This window comes from Pleuronectes platessa, chromosome 8 (genome assembly GCF_947347685.1).
Source record: "Pleuronectes platessa chromosome 8, fPlePla1.1, whole genome shotgun sequence".
NCBI lineage: Eukaryota > Metazoa > Chordata > Actinopteri > Pleuronectiformes > Pleuronectidae > Pleuronectes > Pleuronectes platessa.
In genome coordinates this window covers 13,150,590-13,170,309 of record NC_070633.1, presented here as the reverse complement: position 1 = coordinate 13,170,309, position 19,720 = coordinate 13,150,590, and the positions used below count along the sequence as shown (strand labels likewise).

Below are 19,720 nucleotides of genomic sequence, written 5' to 3'. Positions count from 1 at the left end.
AAAATGCCAAACTGGAAAAAAGGATTTGCAAGGTTGAAGCTGGAGGAAAGCTTAAATTCGAATAAAAAAATTTATATAATATTTTGATAGGAGATCAAAGTTCTACAAACTGTCCCAAATTAATTCATATTAAATTTTCCTTTTCCTTTTGAAGTGTTTCTCCAACACTAATTTCACAACACGGCAGCTTTTGGTGAGTCTACCTTGGACTGTAACAATATTATGGCTAATAATTAAAACCTCTCTTCAGAAAATACAAATCCTTTTTTCAGTTTTAGAAGATGGCATGATATTTATCCCTGAGTTACTCTGCACTCAGAAAATCCTCGGGCCATTCAGCTTTGCTTTCACTTATTGCATTACTTGAAGCTTACAGCTCCTGGTTCATTTGTGAACAGGCCCTGAACTAGATGAGAGCTAAAAGACAACAATGGACCTTGTTCTCTTGGTCAGAACATTAATCAGCTGATTGCCAGAACTGGCAGAGAAGCAGGCCATGTAAGAAACATGCAGAATTTATGTATGCAGGATCATCTGGTAACCAGGGATACATATATGCTAATCGGCATATTAGAGGGGTCACACCGCAACCCCCACAACATTATAAAGTCTAATATTACAGAACAAGACTCTTCTGTCCAATATTTTGTGACACATGCAAATTTGAATAATGAGACTAATGAAAATAATGAAAGGGGAACATAAGGAGCAGTAAAGGGCAACCTGAAGGGATGTCAGTCCATGTAGTGCTAATGAAACTGGTGGATGATGGCCAGATCTGTCCAATCGATGACTCAGCTGCAGGTTCATGATGGTTTCTCTCCATGGGCTATTAGTTAATCAAGTTAACGAGGAAACAGGAACCAGACCAGAACTAAAATGCAACAATAAAGTGGACTGATTCCAGTAGTAGTTTGTAAATGATGACGACAAGAGGGTGACTAAACAGTCTTATGGTATCAGAGTTGGACAGTTGAAAGCTTTATTCAGTAGACACGGAATTAGTCAGCATAAGTCTGTGTTGTGTAAGGAGAGGGAGGTTGCACTAATCCTCTGCGTCTCCCCGCTATACTTCAAACACAAGAAAAGTTCCATCGAAAACTATTTAACATCTGCTGCTAAATGGAGAAATACTGCTGGAACAAGTCGGGTTTATTTGTGGAGCACATTTCATACACTGTCATCACTCCGACATAAAAAAGAACATCTACAGAAACTTTTATTACACCTGCTTTAATGCCCCTGACTGGACATTAACAAGGAGAATTTATCAGTAACAGCTGAGTCCCATAAACGTCTCACTGTCTTGTTGAAACCGACCCAGAGCATTTGGCCCTTAAATCTGGTGCATGTTGGGTTCTTAATGGGTTTGCACCAGGATAACACACATAAAAGGGTTTTCGGCGCCTCATACAAAACAGCTCATTTAACAGGCTGTATTCTCTCTCCGTGATACAAATGAGCTAACAACCATTATAGGGAACAAGACGAGACACCAGGACCACACAAAGGGCTCATGATTAAGAAGGATTGTGAGTGAAAGGGTCACTCGTTTATCTAAAAAATTACTATTCCAAAGAGAAAATTTTGCAAAAAGAAAAAGCAGATATCTAAAATGCATGATCCAGTTATATGTTTTGTTTTTTTCAATTACCCACATCCACGATGCACAGCCGGAAGAGTCAAAATAAACACTACCGACTATAAAACGAAGAGTACGTAGCAAATACGTTCTACTATGAAAGATTCACTTAGGATTCAGCTGGTTGAACTTGTTGCTCATTTCCAAAAGTGTCAGTGATGTACTAGGAGCGCAGACAGAGGAATAAAAATACTTAATCAAAGATTAGTCTGTAACAAACAAACAGGCGGCAAGTGTTGAGAGAATCAAGGTCTAGAACAAAGCGTCCTCCGGGTCTGGTACTTTTTCTTGGACGCACTTCTTCTGAACCTTTACTTTTACCCCCCGATCCCCTGATGTCTCTTGAATTTCTTGTCTAACCCATGATAAATATTTTGTGCAAAAGGCAGACGTTGAAGATGTTTTGCTGGTGAGTTAGTTTGGAAAGGATGTTGCAAAAGGTGCATGGGACTTATGTGTAAAAGCACACACAACTTTTGAATAGTCTCGCTTTATATTTAATGATGTTTTCTTTATCCCAGTTTGTTGACAGTTCTGCCATAAAGTATAATCATACTTACAGTATTTTCTGTTATTACTAGTTTTTTTTTTTTTTTTTTCTTTTTCTGACAATGGTGCTCAATTGATACTTTTAAAATGGTACCGTTGCCAGAACAATTTACCTTTGGGGAATTTGTTGTGGTGTTGACTCGAGTGCGAGGTAGCTACGAGCTTACTAGCTTATGTTAGAGCCATGCAGAGAATGTGTTTCCTCCATAGTTTAGTCTAATGTTAACGACGCAACTAGCTCAGAAACCAAAATCTACCACTCTGTATTGAAAGCTCTGGCTGTGTAGGATTTCGATTCCCATCCTTTGTTATTATCTCCTCATTTCTCCTTAACTTAAGAATTATGACCTGTCTTCTCTAGAGATTCGTTACCACCTATACATCTCTTGCGTTTGATAAAATATTAGGTGTTTATTCATATAAAAACAGTAGCAGAGTAGACCTCAACTAAAACACCTCAGACTCACAGATTTATACTGAGCCCAGACGCCTCGTCGAATATCCCAGAGCGGGGGAACGAGAGAACCGGGCAAACTTCGTGTCATTTGAGATCCCTAATTTAGAAATAAGTCCCTTTAAAAAAAAAAAAAAAATTCTGTTTCCTAGACAGAGCAATTACAGGGACAGACACCTGCACAAACTACTCTCCAATTATAGAGGTAGGATAAGAAGCCTGCCATCATTAGTCCCCTATTTTGCTTCCCCTCTCCACATTAGCTGAATATAGAGTTTAAAGTGGTGGACAGTCTTTTCACTTGGCTTACTGTAGACTGTCCGGATCTCTATTACCTGTATTCTTCTCCTTTCCTCTCTCTTTGCTTCGTTTCGCCCCTGCTTCCTTACAGATATTTTGTGCATAGATTAACTCAGAGCTGTGAAGCCTTTCCCACACTTTGCCATCAGTTTTTTTCACTGGGACAAAGAAGATAAATCAGTTACTGAAAAGGGATGCATTTAGTTAAACAAGATATATATGCCACTGTCACTTTTTTGGTGGTGAGCATTCAGGCACCTTTGCCTTATTCAAACAGATGTTTTTATGCTAAACAGATCCCCTTTACAATCCAAACACTGTAGCGATTGTGTCACGTAGTCACTGTTTGTGCTACATTTTAAATAGGATTCTAAGTGGCCTATTTGGCTTCAGAATCACAACATAAAGGCCACAACACTCAAACTACCTCAATAGCTTTCTCTTCTCTCCAGGGTACCTTCCTACACTCTCTTGGGGGTGCACAATTTTCCTGGAGTAGTGTGTTCCTTGGTCTCAATTATCTACTTGGTGGCAGACGGAGGACATTTAAACTGCGATGCAGCGTGCGCTTTTGTCTCAGCTAATTGTTGACCGCGGGGACGTGTGCAGCCTCGGCTGCCGGTGCAGAGATTTGCATCCGCTGCACCTGCCGGAGGATGCCTCTGACCTTCAGAATGGATTTCTTTTTTCTTTTTGCAGCCTTACAGTTTTGTCGAGTGGGCCAGCTTCCTTTTGTGAGATGACAAAAGTGTTGTTCAGTCAGAACAAATGAGCCTGCCCCCCTCCTCTTCCTCGTCCTCCTCCTCCTCCTCCCTAACCCCCTCTCTCTCCCTTTGTTGTTATTTGCATTAGGAATCAGTCTGCTCATTCCTCCCGAGGCCATCCCCAGAGGGAAGATCTATGAGATTTATCTCACTGTTCAGAGGAAAGAAGATTTAAGGTGGGTCTCTTTAACACAGCCTAACTGGCAGTCTTCCCTGGATGCCACTAGGCTGTTTGTTTTGATGCTCTTCTGTTCCATTAGGAAAGGCTTAAGTCTGGGCTGAGGAGGAGGGATGTAAATAAATAACGTAGCCTCTTACCAGGATGTGTACTATTTAAGTTGAATGAATTGTTTGCAGAACACTGTTTATCTAGCTTGCTGCATCCGCTCTCTGAAGGCACAGTCATTGTAGCACGCTGTGATGTTCTGTTATTACTCACTCAATCACAACTTGGTCCAGCTAGTCCGCGGGTCCAGCAGCCTTTCATTATTCTCTGTTACGGCTGAGAGATAATTTGCAGAGGTGGTGGTATCATATCCTGCTTACAAGAGAGTAGTAACTTCTCTCTTATAACTCGGATGAGTAAAAGATCTTCATCTCGATCTTTTCCCCCTGCCTCCCGCTTCTCTCCCTGGTGTAGGTTACCCCTGGCAGGCTGCCAGACCCTGCTTAGCCCCGTTGTGAGTTGTGGCCCTCCGGGGGTGGTCCTGAGCCGGCCGGTTATCCTCAGCATGGACCACTGCTCTGACGCATGCCTCGATAACTGGGCCGTCCGCCTCAAGAAGCAGAACTACGAGGGCGCTTGGGAGGTGAGTGAGCGCCAACACTCGAGCACACAAATTCTCCACAGAAAGAAAAAGTTTCCACCCAGTGAATTTGTAAAGTCTTACTGGACTCATTCGGAGCTTTCACTTCAGAAAGTACAGAGTTGCCCAGCAGTGACTTGAAACATGCAGTGGAGAGCACTCGATGCTGTATGGCAGAGGGAGCTCTGGCTGAGCACTCATCCACTCCATAGGATTTAAATTGTATTGACCATCAGGTGTTTCTCATTGGGCTGGAACAAAAGCCTGGAAGCACCCGCTCACATCAGCTTCTGCTGCTAGGCAACATGTTTCTCAAAATACAAATCCTCTAAGCAAAGGACTGATACTCAAAGTACTCGTCAGGGTACTCCTTGACCACTGATTCCTATTATTTAGTTCCATCCCTATTTCTTTTCCGTCCACAAAATTTAAAAGTAACCAGAAATGCCAGACTCAAACAGGATGGAAGTAAAAAAAACTCAGACACACACCCACACAAACCAATGGTCTGAGGCGGTATACCCATCTCAACAATCCGGAGAGATAGGGTGCTGATGGGCTTTCGAGTGTTAGTAGGTCTTTTTTCATGTTCGATATTGTGCATAAATTATTCAGCCTTCCCGCGTGTGGCAGCGGTGGGGTGTCTGTGGGATGGATTAGCCTGTCTGAGGCAGAGGTTAGACCAGCTCTTTTAATCATCGGCTGGACCAAATTTAGCCCAGCGGGGAAAAAAGGGCCCAGTTCATGAAAGAGGGGAAGACAAAGTCGACAAGCAGGTACAGTGTGGGTGTGGAGGAATGACGGGGAAGTGAGGGGGACTGGAATCATGGTTTAGAAAAAAAGAAAAAAGACCTGGATATGCAGAAGCAGTAAAAGAAAGAGATTGCTCGTGCATTGAGCGCTCGTTGGTGTAATTGAGCCACCTCACTGCTTCAGCTCGACTGTGAAGAAATATTCAGATGATGAAAGAGTGAGACTCCATTGTGGTTGCATAGCAAATGAATTGTGTCAATACCAATTCTATTGATGTAGCCGGTGGCTGGTTGAATCGATCCTACAGGGGGCTCGCTGGGCATTTGGCAGGCGGAATGCTCTCTTCAGCTTCATTGGCTAATGGGACGAGTCAGTCAACTGGCATGATGGGATTTCAGAGAAAATGTTGTCACCTTGTGTCCAATTTGTCGCCATCAAATTAGCCCGCGGAGCGGTGGAATGATCTCATAAAGTCATCTCGCACTGTGATGGGATGTTTTCACAAGTCCACGGATGCGCTTGTGATGCAGCAAAAAAAGATCGAGACATCGCTTCTCTGATGTGTTTAAATCCCTGTTATGTCCTTTTTTTCCACTCTTTGCAAATTACAGCAGCAATTAATTGGTGCTGCCTGTGATCACTCACATTCACTGTCACGCAACAATGTCGTTCCGTATTGGCAAGTTGTTTTCACCTTCCTTAACAAATCTCAAAGGCTGTAGGAAATTCTGGAAATCCCAATATCCGATATTAACAGCACCTCCAGTCTTTTCTCTCTGCAGAACCATCTATTCTTGCCAGAAATCTATTCGAGTCTCCTTTCATGTCAATTGAGTACCTCGTTCATGCATTATTAAGTAAATTGATGGCGTTCTATAGGACGTGTGTCTCTGTATGTGGAGATGTGTGTCCTTCTGTCAGTGTGGAGTAAGGGCACTGTGGGGAAAAGGGAATTTGAAGCAAGAACAGAGCATTCCCCTTTTTAAACTGTTACCAAGACACTAAAGACCTTTAGCTCAGCTGTGACTTGTCACTCAGGGAGTAGAGTAGAGTCTTGGGCTGTGCTGCTACACCGAAGTACTTCCCTAACAACCTTTTTATGAACACACACACACACACACACACATATCAGGTACACAGGCAAACCCTTCCTTCCTAAAGTGGGTGCTCAACCTTCCATCTTCATCCGGTTTTTTTCCCTCTCTCTCCCTCTGCCTCGTCTCCAGGATGTCTTGCTCATGGGGGAGGAGCTGGTGTCGGAGCCCTATTACTGCCAGCTTGAAGCCGAGACATGCCGGCTGTTCTCCGAGCAGCTGGGCACCTTCGCCTTGGTTGGGGAGTCCCTGCACATGGGTGCTGCCAAGCGCCTGAGGCTGGTGCTCTTCTCCGACGCGTACTGCTCAACGCTGGAGTACAACATCAGGGTGTACTGCATGGACGACACGCAGGACGTCTTCAAGGTAAAGTGTGACCAATGCAAAGCCCCCTGTTGCTCTGCTCGGCCGGCGGTTTCTCAGGCCTGAGGTTGTACAGATCGGATGATTTAGCATCAGCTGAGTGATGGGTAGACCACAGTGGCCGAGACGTCTCACACAACCACTACAGGGGAGAGCGACACGGAATGTTGACAATAAACAAGCAGACTTACTTCCTGGGGTCAAGTGAGCCGTCATTTGTGAGATCCCGGACAAATCAGCCCCCGCTTAAAGTTTGACACGCGTCTATTAGAGGTGTTACGGTGCAGCCGCTTGGAGCACCGCAAAGGAAGAATCGCACCTGTACCGTAACACCTTGAATAGACCAGCATCAAATTGCTTTCTTAATCACATCAATAAACTCTGCTTGTTTCATTGTCCACATCCGCTGCTGCTCACTTCTGTTGTGAATTTCCATTGTGTGGTTCCATTGTGGTCGTGTTGTTCCTATATATCTAGAGATATAGGAGTTAGGCATGGCCATGGGGAATTGAAGAAAACTGCAGGCTCCGTTACCATGTGCGGATGTGTATTGAAACAAAGCATATGTCCAGGTTGAACATAGTGTTCTGCACAGTCTGTGTTTGTGTGTGTGCGTGCCTACAAAGATGTTAAATTCCTTTCACGCTGTTAGGGGTTCTGCTCGGCTGCAGTGGGCCGAGAAGTTCCCCATCACTTTGTTCAACAGCATATTTCACTTCTCTTTTTCTGCTCTCCACACGGACAGAGTATAATCAAGCACTAATGCCTGCCCGCTCCCCCGAGGACGGCCTCTGAGTAGCCTGTTAAGATTTCATTTGCATGGTTAATTAGTAAATTAAAAGGAGAGAGCCTGTCCCAATCTTTTCCCAGCAACCCCTCCCATGCGCTCTCTCCCTCTCTCTGTTTCTCTCTCTCTCTCTCTCCCCGCACCTCCCTTTCTCTCACTCCAAGCTGTTCCTCTTCATCTGACACCACCTACAGCCACAAGTGCCACTTCCCACTCGAGTCCACTTTTGCCGGCTGTAATGGCCGACCTCCTTGTGCAGAGGTTCGCCACCGGCACAATCTATGGATAGCTATGGGCCATAAACAATGGTCCGGAATTAGCACTCTCCCATTCAGGGAGTTGAGGATGAGATGAGAACGGTGCACGGTGCTGTAGCTGTGGGCTGGGAATTACCACAACCTCCCGGCTTACATCTGTCTTTTTTGTGGCTCAATTACGCCTCAGCTGCCATCTCTCTCTGTTTCTGACAGCTAATGCATGATTGCAGGAGTGTTCGGGAAAAATTGCCTGCTGACATTCGGCTGCGTTCTGACGTAGGGATTAATGCAAAAATGCAGCATACATAAGGTAAAGGCTGTACTGCGGCTTTTTCGGTGTGTTGTTTACTTGCTACCGAAGCAGTTCCAATGATAGGGCTGTCTTTTTTATATTCAGATCATCGGGTGACCCTGTGATGTTTTGCTACAGTGTTACTGTCAATGACCTTGTGTGTCCTGGGTTGGTTGCAGGAAGGCTGCTTGTGCACAAAACCTCTATCTGTCTCTCTTCCTCCGCCTCTGGCTAGCTCTTGTTCTGCTATTCTCTCGCTCTCTTAGTCAGGCAAAGGACATCTGAGCTTGTTGACTCCGGCACTTGTGCTGCCATACTCTGCGGCTCCCTCGACGCCCTTGAGTGCATTAACTCCCCGGCTCTCACACAACCTGGTCCTGTGGTAAGCCGCGGCGTCTCCGGGGCTCTGTAGTTTTTAGTGAGTGATTTAGAACTTGGCCTAAGCTGTTTAGTAATCCTGATTTCACACTGCTCTTGGTGCTATAATGGAGGAAGCAGTTCATTTAGCAAGTACATTAACCACTTTGAGTGGAGATTAAACTTCCCTGGAGAGGTTCGGTCTAATCACTAATCACTATCTTTAAAATGCACCATTTATGATTAGACTTTCTCTATGGCGGCCATTAGAGTTAATTGTTGTGTAGAACAGTGGTGGAGGACCAGTAGGGGGTACAGTGCAGTAGTGCAGCAGCATGTTTAATGTTGGCGGAGATGCAGAGTACACCTTCAGCACATCTGAATTTTATGACAGTACTCGGAGCCCTCTGAGGCAACTACGCCTCTTTCCCAGACATGAAGTCAACTTCCCATGCATTAAACAGGCTGTACTTTTGATGGGAGATGAAGAAAGGAACAGAAAAGGAGATTTGTCGGAAGTCTGTCTTCTCTGTTGACTACTCAGAGGCAGGAAGAACTGGAGGTTTTCTCTCCAGTCTCGGCCGTGACAAGCCTCCATCAGCGAGACTGACAGACACACACACCCACAAACACGGGAGCACACGCATGCACAGGCCGCACCATGCAATCTCTTATCTCCCAATTACAGCAGATTCGAACCAATGTTATTGTCTTTGATCCAAAGTGAGGGGGGGGGCTCCGGGGAAACAGTGACATTTCCGTCTGATGCGTGCCGTATGGTAGCAGGACTCTGCTGGGACCAATTAAGTTAATATTTAATGTGTGTCCCACTCTTGATGGGCCCAGCCAAGGCTGGCACAGCAGCAGAGGAGACAGGATCAGCGTTTGGTGGCACCCTCGCTGTGCACTCGCTTGTTCCCAGCAAGACCTGTGGGAGAGCATCACTGATGTTCTGCCATCCCACTACCGGTTGAAACACCTGCAGTGAACCGAGCCTGCGACTCAGTACAGAGACACACCGACGTCTAATTAAACTGGAAGGGTGCCGACAAAGGTGTGTTTAAGGACAGGATTACGCTTTAGTGACTTTTGTAATATTTAGCTTTGATATTCAGAATCAGTCAGATTTTCATATAAAGGACAAAACACTGCTGCGTGAGCATAATCTACTTTTACAGGAACAACAATAACATAACTGTTGCTGTTTATTGGTAGTTTAACAAAATGTTCTGCATATACACCCACGTGTCTGTGTTTTGAGAGTGTGCTGGTAAAAGAAACATGTAGAATGATTTATAAACCACCCACTTTCTGTCAGATTTATTGTTTTCAGAGGTCGAAGCAGAAAGTCATTTTTCCCATATTAAGCTGTAGCCTTTCTGAGGCACCATAGTATTGATGGTATCTGGTGTCTCAGATTCAAATATGATCATCCTTTTTTATAGATCTCTGTGGGTGGGGCAACCAAATAGTTAAGGCACATACGCCTTGAGCTGCGACTGCCGGTTTGACTCCTGACCGCCTCGACCATTTACTGCAAGTCATTACCCTACCCGTTCACCATCTTTCCTATCTCTCCTTCAGTGTGTCGGGAGAAACATTTTTTTTTTAAAAAGGTATGCTCAAACACAAAATCTGTGTGGAAAATTGTAGCCATGACTGGACAATAATAGACACATATTTGTATATTTTAAGTTGTGTGCACATTGGTGTGTTGAACGGTGATACGCCCGTTTTGTAAGTGTGGCTGAGAAGACCATTCTTGTTGCATTACATTACATATCATTTAGCTGACGCTTTTCTCCAAAGCCACTTACAATAAGTGCATTCAACCATAAGGGTACAATCCCAGAACAGCAAGAATCCAGTAAGTACAATTTGCTTCAGAAATGCCAAACTACAAAGTGCTACATGTAAGTGCCATACATACACACCAGAGTTGAGGATTGTTTTTTGACATCGTCTTCTAATCCAAGTGTAGTCGGAAGAGAGGTGTCTTTAGTCTGTGGTGGAAGATGTGAAGACTTTCTGATGTCCTCAGGTCAATGGGGAGCTCGTTCCAACATTTGAGAGCCAGGAGAGCAAACAGTCGTGATTTTGTTGAGTGGCTAGGTGTCGACCCAGCGGCTGCTGGAAGCCACTGGTAACCAGTGAAGGGAGCGGAGGAGCGGTGTAGTGTGAGAGAACTTAGGATGGTTGAAGGACAGTCGAGCTGCTCTATTCTCATTGAGCTACAGAGGTGTGATGGCACTAGCAGGCAGTGGAGGGAGTTGCAGTAGTCTTGCTTTATGTGTTTAATACTTCAAGATACACTCGATGTTACAGTCTCTGCCTTTGCAGTCTAGAATAACTGATAATGCCTCCCAGCATCTTCAAATGAAGCAAACACCAGCCTTGTGCAGGTTTTGCTGTCCACCACCTTGGTGCAGACTGAATTGTGTCATCAAACTTTGGGATGGGTTTTTGTTATAGCTATATGTTATAGCTATAGAGCACAGTGTCACAGTTTCGCTGGCATGGCTGCTGCAGACTATTTTGTTAGAGGATCTTTCCGTTGAGTTTACGTGACACTTAAAGGCCATGAGATTTTTGCAAATGATCAAACAAAAGCCTATAAACCCTAAACGTTGTATTTCAGATGTCAAAATTTACACTTTTACCAATGTTCATGTAATAAGGCCACTACATTTGGCTCTTTGTCTCGTAAATGTAAAAACTGTATTTTCATTGTTAAATGGCTGTTTAATTGATGTGTCACTGGTTATTAAATAGTGGCGCTTGGTTTCTTTTGCACATCCTGTGACCTCAAGCTATTATTCTTATTTGCCTTTAAAAGGACTCATAAACTGGTTATGTGCTATGACATTTGCTCACTAGCTCCTGAGCAGTGGGCTATATTTAAGCAGAACCCTTTTTGCTTTTAATGTATCAGAGGAGACCAGCACACGTAGTGTAATGTGAACAGCTTCGGTGATTCCTCCATCAGAATAGTTACTGGCAAGGAATTCCAGGAAGACGAGCAGAAGAGCACAGCCCAGTAATCGCTGGCATTAAGTTAAACAAGACACTGAGCTTTATCACCGTGCCCAGCTGAGAAATTGTTTCTATATTATTTTCCTGTGTTCCTGTGTGCTGTTTCCTCCAGTGCCGCTCTGTGATTTATCAGGGGGGAATGTGCATCTATTTCCTCGCAAACACGGCCCCCATTTATAACTGAGCAGACAAGTCCCTTCTATTTGTAGTTATTAATCAGAGTTGACTGTAGCGGGCACGGCCACTGGAGCTCAGACTGATAGACTCTCAGTCAGAGAGGAAAAGCCTGTCACATCCTGCTGACAAATACACAGATTTATGGAGCCCACATAGCCGGACTACTCTCTATAAACAAATGCATTTGCCGGAAAAGAGCGGCTCTGAAAATGGATCATTGCGCCGAATGCACAGGTTTAAGCACACGCGAGGACGCTGCGAGTGGAGGGGTGAGGACGAGTTTATGCAAATATTAAAGCGCGTGCGTCGCTTCCCGTGTTGCGGTTGACACGTAGCTTGACTAATTAACTGATCAAACTCTGTATTATAATCCCTGTCAGAATCCGTTAACTTAATCAGTTTATTACGCAGCTTGACAGAACAAAAGACGACCACATGTAAGAGCGTGACCTTGCTGGGAGGAAAGTAGAATATTTGAATATGCAGCTTTGATCCAGTCAAGTTAAAACACACACCCACACACATATATATAGAGAGAGAGAGTACATATATATAAGTGCCTCTCAGTTTGATTTGTTTGTGTCCAATGTCTGGCCTGCCTGTTTTTGTTGCGAGGGAGTTTGGTGCAGCCGCTAACCTCTTTCTGTCAGCACCAGCCTGAAGAGATTAGCTGTGTGAGTGTCTCTTGTTCCCCTGGTGGAGCCCGTCCCCAGTCCATCACAGTCCCAGCTGTGGTCCGAGCCGAGAGGATGAGAGGATGGGGGTGAGGAAGAAGGGGCTGGGGGCGGGGCAGGGGAGGTGGGCGAGGGAGGATGAGGAGGGAGGGGGCTGAAGTCATAGAAAACTGTGGCCGTGATTGCAGTAATCCTGTTATCTCTCCTGCTAAAGCCGGCCACTCTAGTGACCCGGAGACACAAATGTTAAGCTCCCTCTGTCTCTCTCCTCTCTCTCCCGCTCCTGCTCTTTTTCACTCCATCCCTGCTCTATCTCACTCTCTTTAGCCGGCCTCATTGAATGCCAGGGGGTGGTCTTGGCTCTGTCTGACTCTAAATTCACAGTCTTTACACACACCACAGGCCATCACGAATTCCGTCAGAACAAAAGGGCTTTTTCTCCTGCAGTACTTGAACCTCTTGCCCGTCTCATGCATCTTAATGTTTTCCGCAGATGTACAGGGGTCACGGTGTCTTAGGAGAAACCGCTCCCCCTGTTATCTCCGCCAAATGGAAACACAAATGTTGGCACCCAGTCGATGATTAATATGTGATTTGATAAACCAATTCAAAAACCGCCGCATTGTTTTCCCCCCAGAAAGAGTAAATAATACGGTCAAATTTAGCTTCTCATCAATTAGCTCCCTCACGCTGCCATTTGTTAACGGGGTAATGGGGCGTAAAGAGGGCCATTATTCTCCCGGTCCAGAACATATGCTGAAATCCTGCACAAAAACACACACCCGGGGCCACTCAGGCACACACACAAACAATATGCGAGCAAAAATACGGTGTCATTTGAGAGCGAGGACAGGAGCGAGTGCATCATCCCTCATTGTACCCCCCCCTCGCTAAGCTCGGTGTCCCTGTCAAATAACAGGGGTGCCATGTCCTAGACCCTGTTTGATTGTAATCCTGCCGTGTCAGCTTTGAACCTGACAAACTGCGAGCCGGGCAAGTTAGTATTCATTCTAGTCCCTCGCTGTTGATAATAGGATAATTGGCATTCCGCGCTCTTTCACAGGCCTATAGATCCGCTGGTATAGGTCAAAGCCCTGATCAAAGTCCACCAGCCTCGATTTGCAATGCTAATCAACCCCAACAAATAATTGCGCTTAACAACTGCTTTAAATGAACCTCTCTGGAAGCCCTCATAATGTGCCTTTTGTCTGCATTAGAGACATAATGGCCGAGGGCTTTTGATTCTGCGGAGAATGCGCTGCCCCCTGTTATTAAGTCAGGGGACCTCAATGCTGTGATTTAGAGCCCTTGTCTGACCTTCTCTCGCTGAGTAAGTGGGCCGGTAACATCACAAGGCTCCGGCGTGGCAGTACAGTAGGGAGATTATTCCAGACAGGCACCCACATTCAGGGCAAAGAGAAAAGAATAAAACTAGTGTAGATGCAGGAATAATCATGTAGGGGGGGGGCGAAATATCCTTGTTAACGAGAAGATAAGGAATCAAGCAAACGTGAAAATTAGCTACGCACCAAGCAAACAGGAAAAATCAATTCTCGGGCTGAGCAAAGTGCTCTCTGGATGAAGAAGAAAAGCACATCAACTAACAACAGCAGGTAGAGATTCCAAATGGATAATTAACAGCTTCCGTTCCTTCATAATTGGAATCAGTCTAGCCCGATCCTGGGAAAGAGGGCAGAAAATTGAATCAGCGTTGTGCGGTTAGAAATTACTGCCATTCTCTTCCTTAATTAGATGTCTTTGCTGAAATCATAGCATAGGCTGGCATGCAGCACTCAACATATGGCTGCCATCTATACACGCATCTCCCTCCAGGAGCCAGCGTCTTCGAGATGCGTCCCCCCTCCGACTCAGAGGCTTGTTCCGGTTGCCTGTTTTCCCCGTGCTGCCATCTTGTTTTCCCTGCTCAGACAGATTAGAGAACATATCTTATTTCCGAGGTCTTTTCACACTGCTTTTTTCAGAGGTCTGTTTTTCCTCTGTTGCAATATGCTCCTCTGAATAGAGCGGGAGGTTGCACGTGTGAACGCCATCCAAAGGGCTGGATTAAGGACTCGTTCGGCACCAAAAGCATACAGCTCAAAAACCGAAGTGATAGATCAGAGGAAAATGCGGCGGATATTATCATTCCATTCCAGATGGTCATTTGGACAGCAACAAATGGTCCAGTGAGCAGGTCCCACAGAGATTAAAATATTAAGCATGCATTTACAAATCTCTCCTGGCACAAAAACAAAAAGGAAATTAAGGAGATTCGCCATGCGAGAACAATGAGCAGTTGACTAATGGCTCGTTGGCTGACTTCATCACTGTCCAGGTAGCTAGTAGGCCAGAGTGACTGGAGTGTTCGCATGCTAATGCGGCTGCTACAATCTGGGCCTACACACACACACACACACACACCGAGGCAAGGGATCAACCTTGTGGTGACATTAAAGTCAGCTCTCTGCAGCCGCATGCAGAGATGATATCATCCTGTCCTACGATGTACTGTACCCCCGCCTCGTGCTCACGCTGTGTGTCTGTCGCTGTATGCGTTTGTGTCTGAGTCTGTGTACACATATTTTGTTAACTCTTTTCTAATACTAGAATTCTATAACTTAGGTTTATGGGCGTGAATTGACGTGAATTGTGGTTAGGTCAGCTGGTTCATTAATATACACCAAATTGCACACAATATAAGTCCCCTAAACATGACAGATTTTTTCATTAAGATCCATGAATTATTCCCTGAGAAATCAGGGAAATGTTGAAAAGGCCCTATCTCACAACGTTGATGAAGGTAAGGAGAAAAAATCCTGGTCTGGATCTGAGACTAAATGAAATTGTTTTTCTAGGACTCATTACGCATCCTGTCACCAAGTTTGATAAAGATCTGTGCTGTAGTTTTTGCTTAATCCTGCTGACTACAAACAAATAAACAAATGCAAATGAAAACAAAACCTCCTTGGCGGACATAACAGGATAGCTGCACAAACCTGTGTGTGTGTTCATTGTGACAAATTTCCTGACAAATTTCTTGTTTCAACCTGTGCAGTTGTTTGTGTGAATTATGAGGTAGATACACAGTTATGGATTGTTTTTGCACATTTTCACTTCCCTCTGTGACTGTGATGGTAAATGTGTTTCTTCTAACACCTCTCCTCTCCTCTGCCGCTCTCTCTCTCTCTCTTTCATCAGGAGGTGATGCAGATGGAACGGCAGCTCGGGGGTCGGCTGATTGACGAGCCTCACGTCCTCCTCTTCAAAGACAGCTACCACAACCTGCGCTTGTCCATCCACGACATGCCCCAGGCGCACTGGAGGAGCAAGCTGCTAGCCGGCTACCAGGTGTGTTGGGGGGGCCGTGGGGGGCCGCAGGGGCAGGGAGTCACTGCAGATCAGAGCGGGAGCATGGAGATGTGATACAAAGGGCTTGGCTGTATCCGTCAAATTCGAGCATCAGCTGTTACAAAGTGTTTCTTTGTATGCTCAATTTAAAACCCCTGCTCTCTCTTGTTATTCTAAATTGGCCATTGAGAGAAATCAAAGAAGAATGGAAAACGTGTTGGCAAGAGTGATACAACTGAGTAATCAATCGTTTTTCAGTAGCTTGTTTTTTTTATTATCGTGCTGTGTCACATCAGATACTTTATTAAGTGTACTGTACGTAGTCGACTCGCTAGAATTGTCCCCCCCCCCCCCCCCCCCCATCAAAATATCTGCTTCGCTCACTTGACTGGAACATTTTTCTTTCTTGGCTGTGCCCCTTGTGTCATGTGACACGGGAGCTACACTGCCATTGGCTCAGTTTACTTTTTTCGTCCGAAATTCTCACACGTTTTTAAATAAATAAGACCTCACGTTGTGTCAATGACGTTTATACACAGAGGCCGAAACTTTTGTCCTTGATTTAACATTCGATTTGCTGCATTTCAAAAGGGTTGTTTTAGTTGTTTGGGTTCAATTGGATCAGAGTAATGTCTTCTCTTCCTTTTAATGTGCGGTCTCAGTGCTGGTAGCATATCAAACCCAAATAGACTTGAGAGCAATCGGGATAATTTCGCAGCTCCTTGATCAGGAGATGATATCCTCCTTGTTCCTGACAGCTTGTCAGGATCCAATGGACCCAATGTTTTCTTTTAGTTTTTTTCTTGAAACGAGAGAACCACAGAATCATCCACAATGCTCATCTCCATTTTAACTCTTTATGCAAACATTCGGACCAAATCGATAAATACATATAAATACAATAATATAAAGTGCATCAGGCTCGGTGTTCAGTGTTTATGTGCCCGACGATTTTTATTGGATGATAGATGTAAAACATGTTTATAAAAATATGAACTTGGTGAGCAAAGAAGTTAAGTTGGTGTTGCAGATGAGAAGTGTCTCCCACCGTCCTGTTGTCTCTCTGGAAAGTTGTTTCCATTTGAGTTGGTCCAGAGTTTTAATTGGGTTTGTTTTGGTTTGGCTCCAGCTGATCACACAAAGGAGTCTTTTTCAGTCTGTTACTGCAATACTCCTCCGTCCAATAACCTTTCTCCGTTTGGCACTGTGTGCAACTTGAAGTCATTTGTTAGCGTCTGGGAGCCTTTTGTGTGTGTGTGTGTGTGTGTGTGTGTGTGTGTGTGTGTGTGTGTGTGTGTGTGTGGGTGGGTGTGTGTGCACCCCTGTGGATAGAGTGTGCATGTTTTTGCCCACTCGAGCCTGCACACGAGGTGTATACATGTGCATATATCGGGGAGCTGGGGTGTGTGTGCACTAACCCAGAGCCGCGAGCTGATTGATTATCCGAGCTGCCTGCTCCCTCAAAGGGAGTGCAGATGAAATATAGAGCAGTATGTAAATATCTGGAACTCCACCACCTGAATCCTGGAAGCCGTCCTGCACCCCCCACACCTGCGAGGTCCACCGCACTGCAGCCAGGCGACGGAGACACAAGAGCCTTTCAAAGAGGACTAGAAAAAACGTTCTGGCTGTAACTATGTAAGCACTGAGCACCGGGTCCCCGAAGAGCACGCGCAGGCTGTGCCAAGCAAGCAGTGGCAGCAACAACACCCAGTACAGAGGCTTATTACTCCGGACTGTGCCTGTTCATTTGGAAGTGTTATTCCCCCCTCAGCAGTGCGGTCAAAAAAGGCCTTTAGTCTCCCCGGGGTCCCATGAAGACCTTTCGCACCCAGCTCCCTCTGCTGCAAGTCAGCCTGGGTAACAGTGCCCCCGTTTGGTCGGCAGGGTGAACTGCAGCCCCTCACTCCAGTCTCAAACTGACTTCTTGTCAGCTGTTTAACCAAAGCAGAGCGAAGCGTTAGGGTGCTGGTTTGTTTGCTTTCTACCTGTCTGCTTCTCTTGAGATATGCAAACGAGACATGAATCCAGAGCAGCAGAGGGAAAGATGCAGAGGGGCATTTGCCGCACACAATCTGGTCCTGTACAGTGGGGGGGCTCAAACCCATAATGCATACATGTAAAGCAGGGGAGTGATGATTCAGCTTGTAAAATATATGCATCATTTGTAGCTGTGCTAAAACTGAACGTTCCTGCAGAGGGAGAAAGAAAGAAAGAAAGAGAGAGAGAGCGAGAGAGAGGCTGAATGCACTGAAACACATTGAGTAGAGAATAACCCCCATGTCAGACCTGGTGTGCGGCTGTCGACTCCCTTCACAGTAGCTCTGACAATAACAATCATTTCCCTTGAACTTACCTAAGTGATGTCAGTCTGCTGCCTCGGATATATTTAGCCGTCTCACCTAACAATGGCAGCTTATGTCAGTGTAATTAATGAGCGCGGTGTGTTCTAGGCGGGCGGTGCTGTTTGGGACACGCAGTTCTGACTGTGCCGCTGAGATGCCGTGTGTGTGTTTGTGTGTGTGTGTGTGTGTGTGTGTTTGTGACGCCCTGTCTCTTCTGCAGGAGATCCCGTTCTACCACATCTGGAACGGCTCCCAGCGGTACCTGCACTGCACGTTCACTCTGGAGCGGCTCAGCCTCGGCACCTGCGCGCTCACCTGCCAGCTGTGTGTGTGGCAGGTGGAGGGGGAGGGGCAGAGCTTTAGCCTGGACTTCAACATCGCCAAGGTAATTCTCAGCATAAGTGCCCCGAGCTGCGATTGATTACACGGCCGCCATTACTCAGCATTTTCATATCGCCATAAATGAACTGTAATTATGTTGTGCAGAGAGAGAGAGAGAGAGAGAGAAACAAGTTTTATGTTTGCTTTCCCCTCACAGGACACCCGAGCTTTGGACTCTGAGTTCCTGTTGATGGACAGTAACGCCACGGCTCTGGCAGGGCCCAGTGCCTTCCAGATCCCGTACCTCATCAGGCAGAAGATCTGCAGCAGCCTGGATGCCCCCTGTCCCAACGGAGCTGACTGGAGAATGCTAGCACAAAGACTTAAACTTGAGAGGTAATTAGCAACTGTACAGTACCACACGGCCTCATCCGATCACTGATTGGAGCGCGCAGGATCATGCAGGAATTGCACCAGAGCCCCGAACTCTGTTGGGAATAGAAGTTGCATTGCAGTATTTGCACTAATTAGTTCGGTGCCCTGATCTAAACATGTGTCTGGCCTGTGGTGATGCTGGTTGCAGCTTCTCTTTCTGAAACTGTAAGAGTGACCTGCAGTAACTGAGCCGCAGCGAGTTCAGACCTGTTGCAGGAGCAGGACCACAGAACCCTGAAGCTGCACAAAGAGCTCTTCACCCGTTTATTCAAAAATCATTTAAGCTTGATTCAGTACACAGAACCCTGAACTTGACAATCAGTAATGGTAAATGGTCTGTGGTTATAATACGCTATATATGCTTTTCTAGTCTTGATGAGCACCTAAAGTTCCTTGGAGTACAGTTTTCTTTCCATTCACCCATTAACACACAAATTTATACAGTGCATCTATGATGTGCAGCACTTTCTCTATGACAAGGGGCGACTTTAGATTCAGTTTCTTGGACACTTCAGCATGCAGAATGGGGAAAATCAACAACGTTACTTACATCCCAGTCGCTGCTGCTACAGAGCACTGGTCCCCGGTTTATAAAAAAGTTTATTAAGAGTGAAAGTATCGCAGCAAATGAAACACTGCACTTCATTGGGCCCTTAGCAACACATCTGCCAAGTGTGAAGCTGATGAGATGAACAGAGAGATGCATTCCACATTCAGACACACAGAGATTTCTGGAAGTGGTGGATAAATGAAGCAGACGATCAGCCGCTTGTGAAGGGTCAGACTAACTGTGAGACTCCAGCCACTTTAAGAAATCAGGATGAAGTGCGACTCCACCACTGTGGAGTGTTTTTCCTGAAGTTCAGGTAAACAAGGTTCTGCCTTGACAAGCTAATCCTCCGACACAGCTAACGTTACAGGATTAATGTGGACTAGATGGCTACAGCCGTCATTTCCATAAGAAAACAT

At 45.5% G+C, this 19,720-nt stretch overlaps 1 protein-coding gene across 1 annotated transcript in view; it reads left to right on the top strand.

The window, feature by feature from the left end:
- unc5a (unc-5 netrin receptor A) overlaps nucleotides 1-19,720 on the top strand; it is a 143,997-nt gene that overhangs the window by 119,269 nt on the left and 5,008 nt on the right. Inside the window, exons 10-15 of the mRNA XM_053428121.1 lie at nucleotides 3,798-3,885; nucleotides 4,350-4,518; nucleotides 6,495-6,728; nucleotides 15,501-15,650; nucleotides 18,216-18,380; nucleotides 18,534-18,712. Of these exons, the coding sequence (XP_053284096.1) occupies nucleotides 3,798-3,885; nucleotides 4,350-4,518; nucleotides 6,495-6,728; nucleotides 15,501-15,650; nucleotides 18,216-18,380; nucleotides 18,534-18,712 (985 nt within the window). The remainder of the gene's footprint in view (nucleotides 1-3,797; nucleotides 3,886-4,349; nucleotides 4,519-6,494; nucleotides 6,729-15,500; nucleotides 15,651-18,215; nucleotides 18,381-18,533; nucleotides 18,713-19,720) is intronic.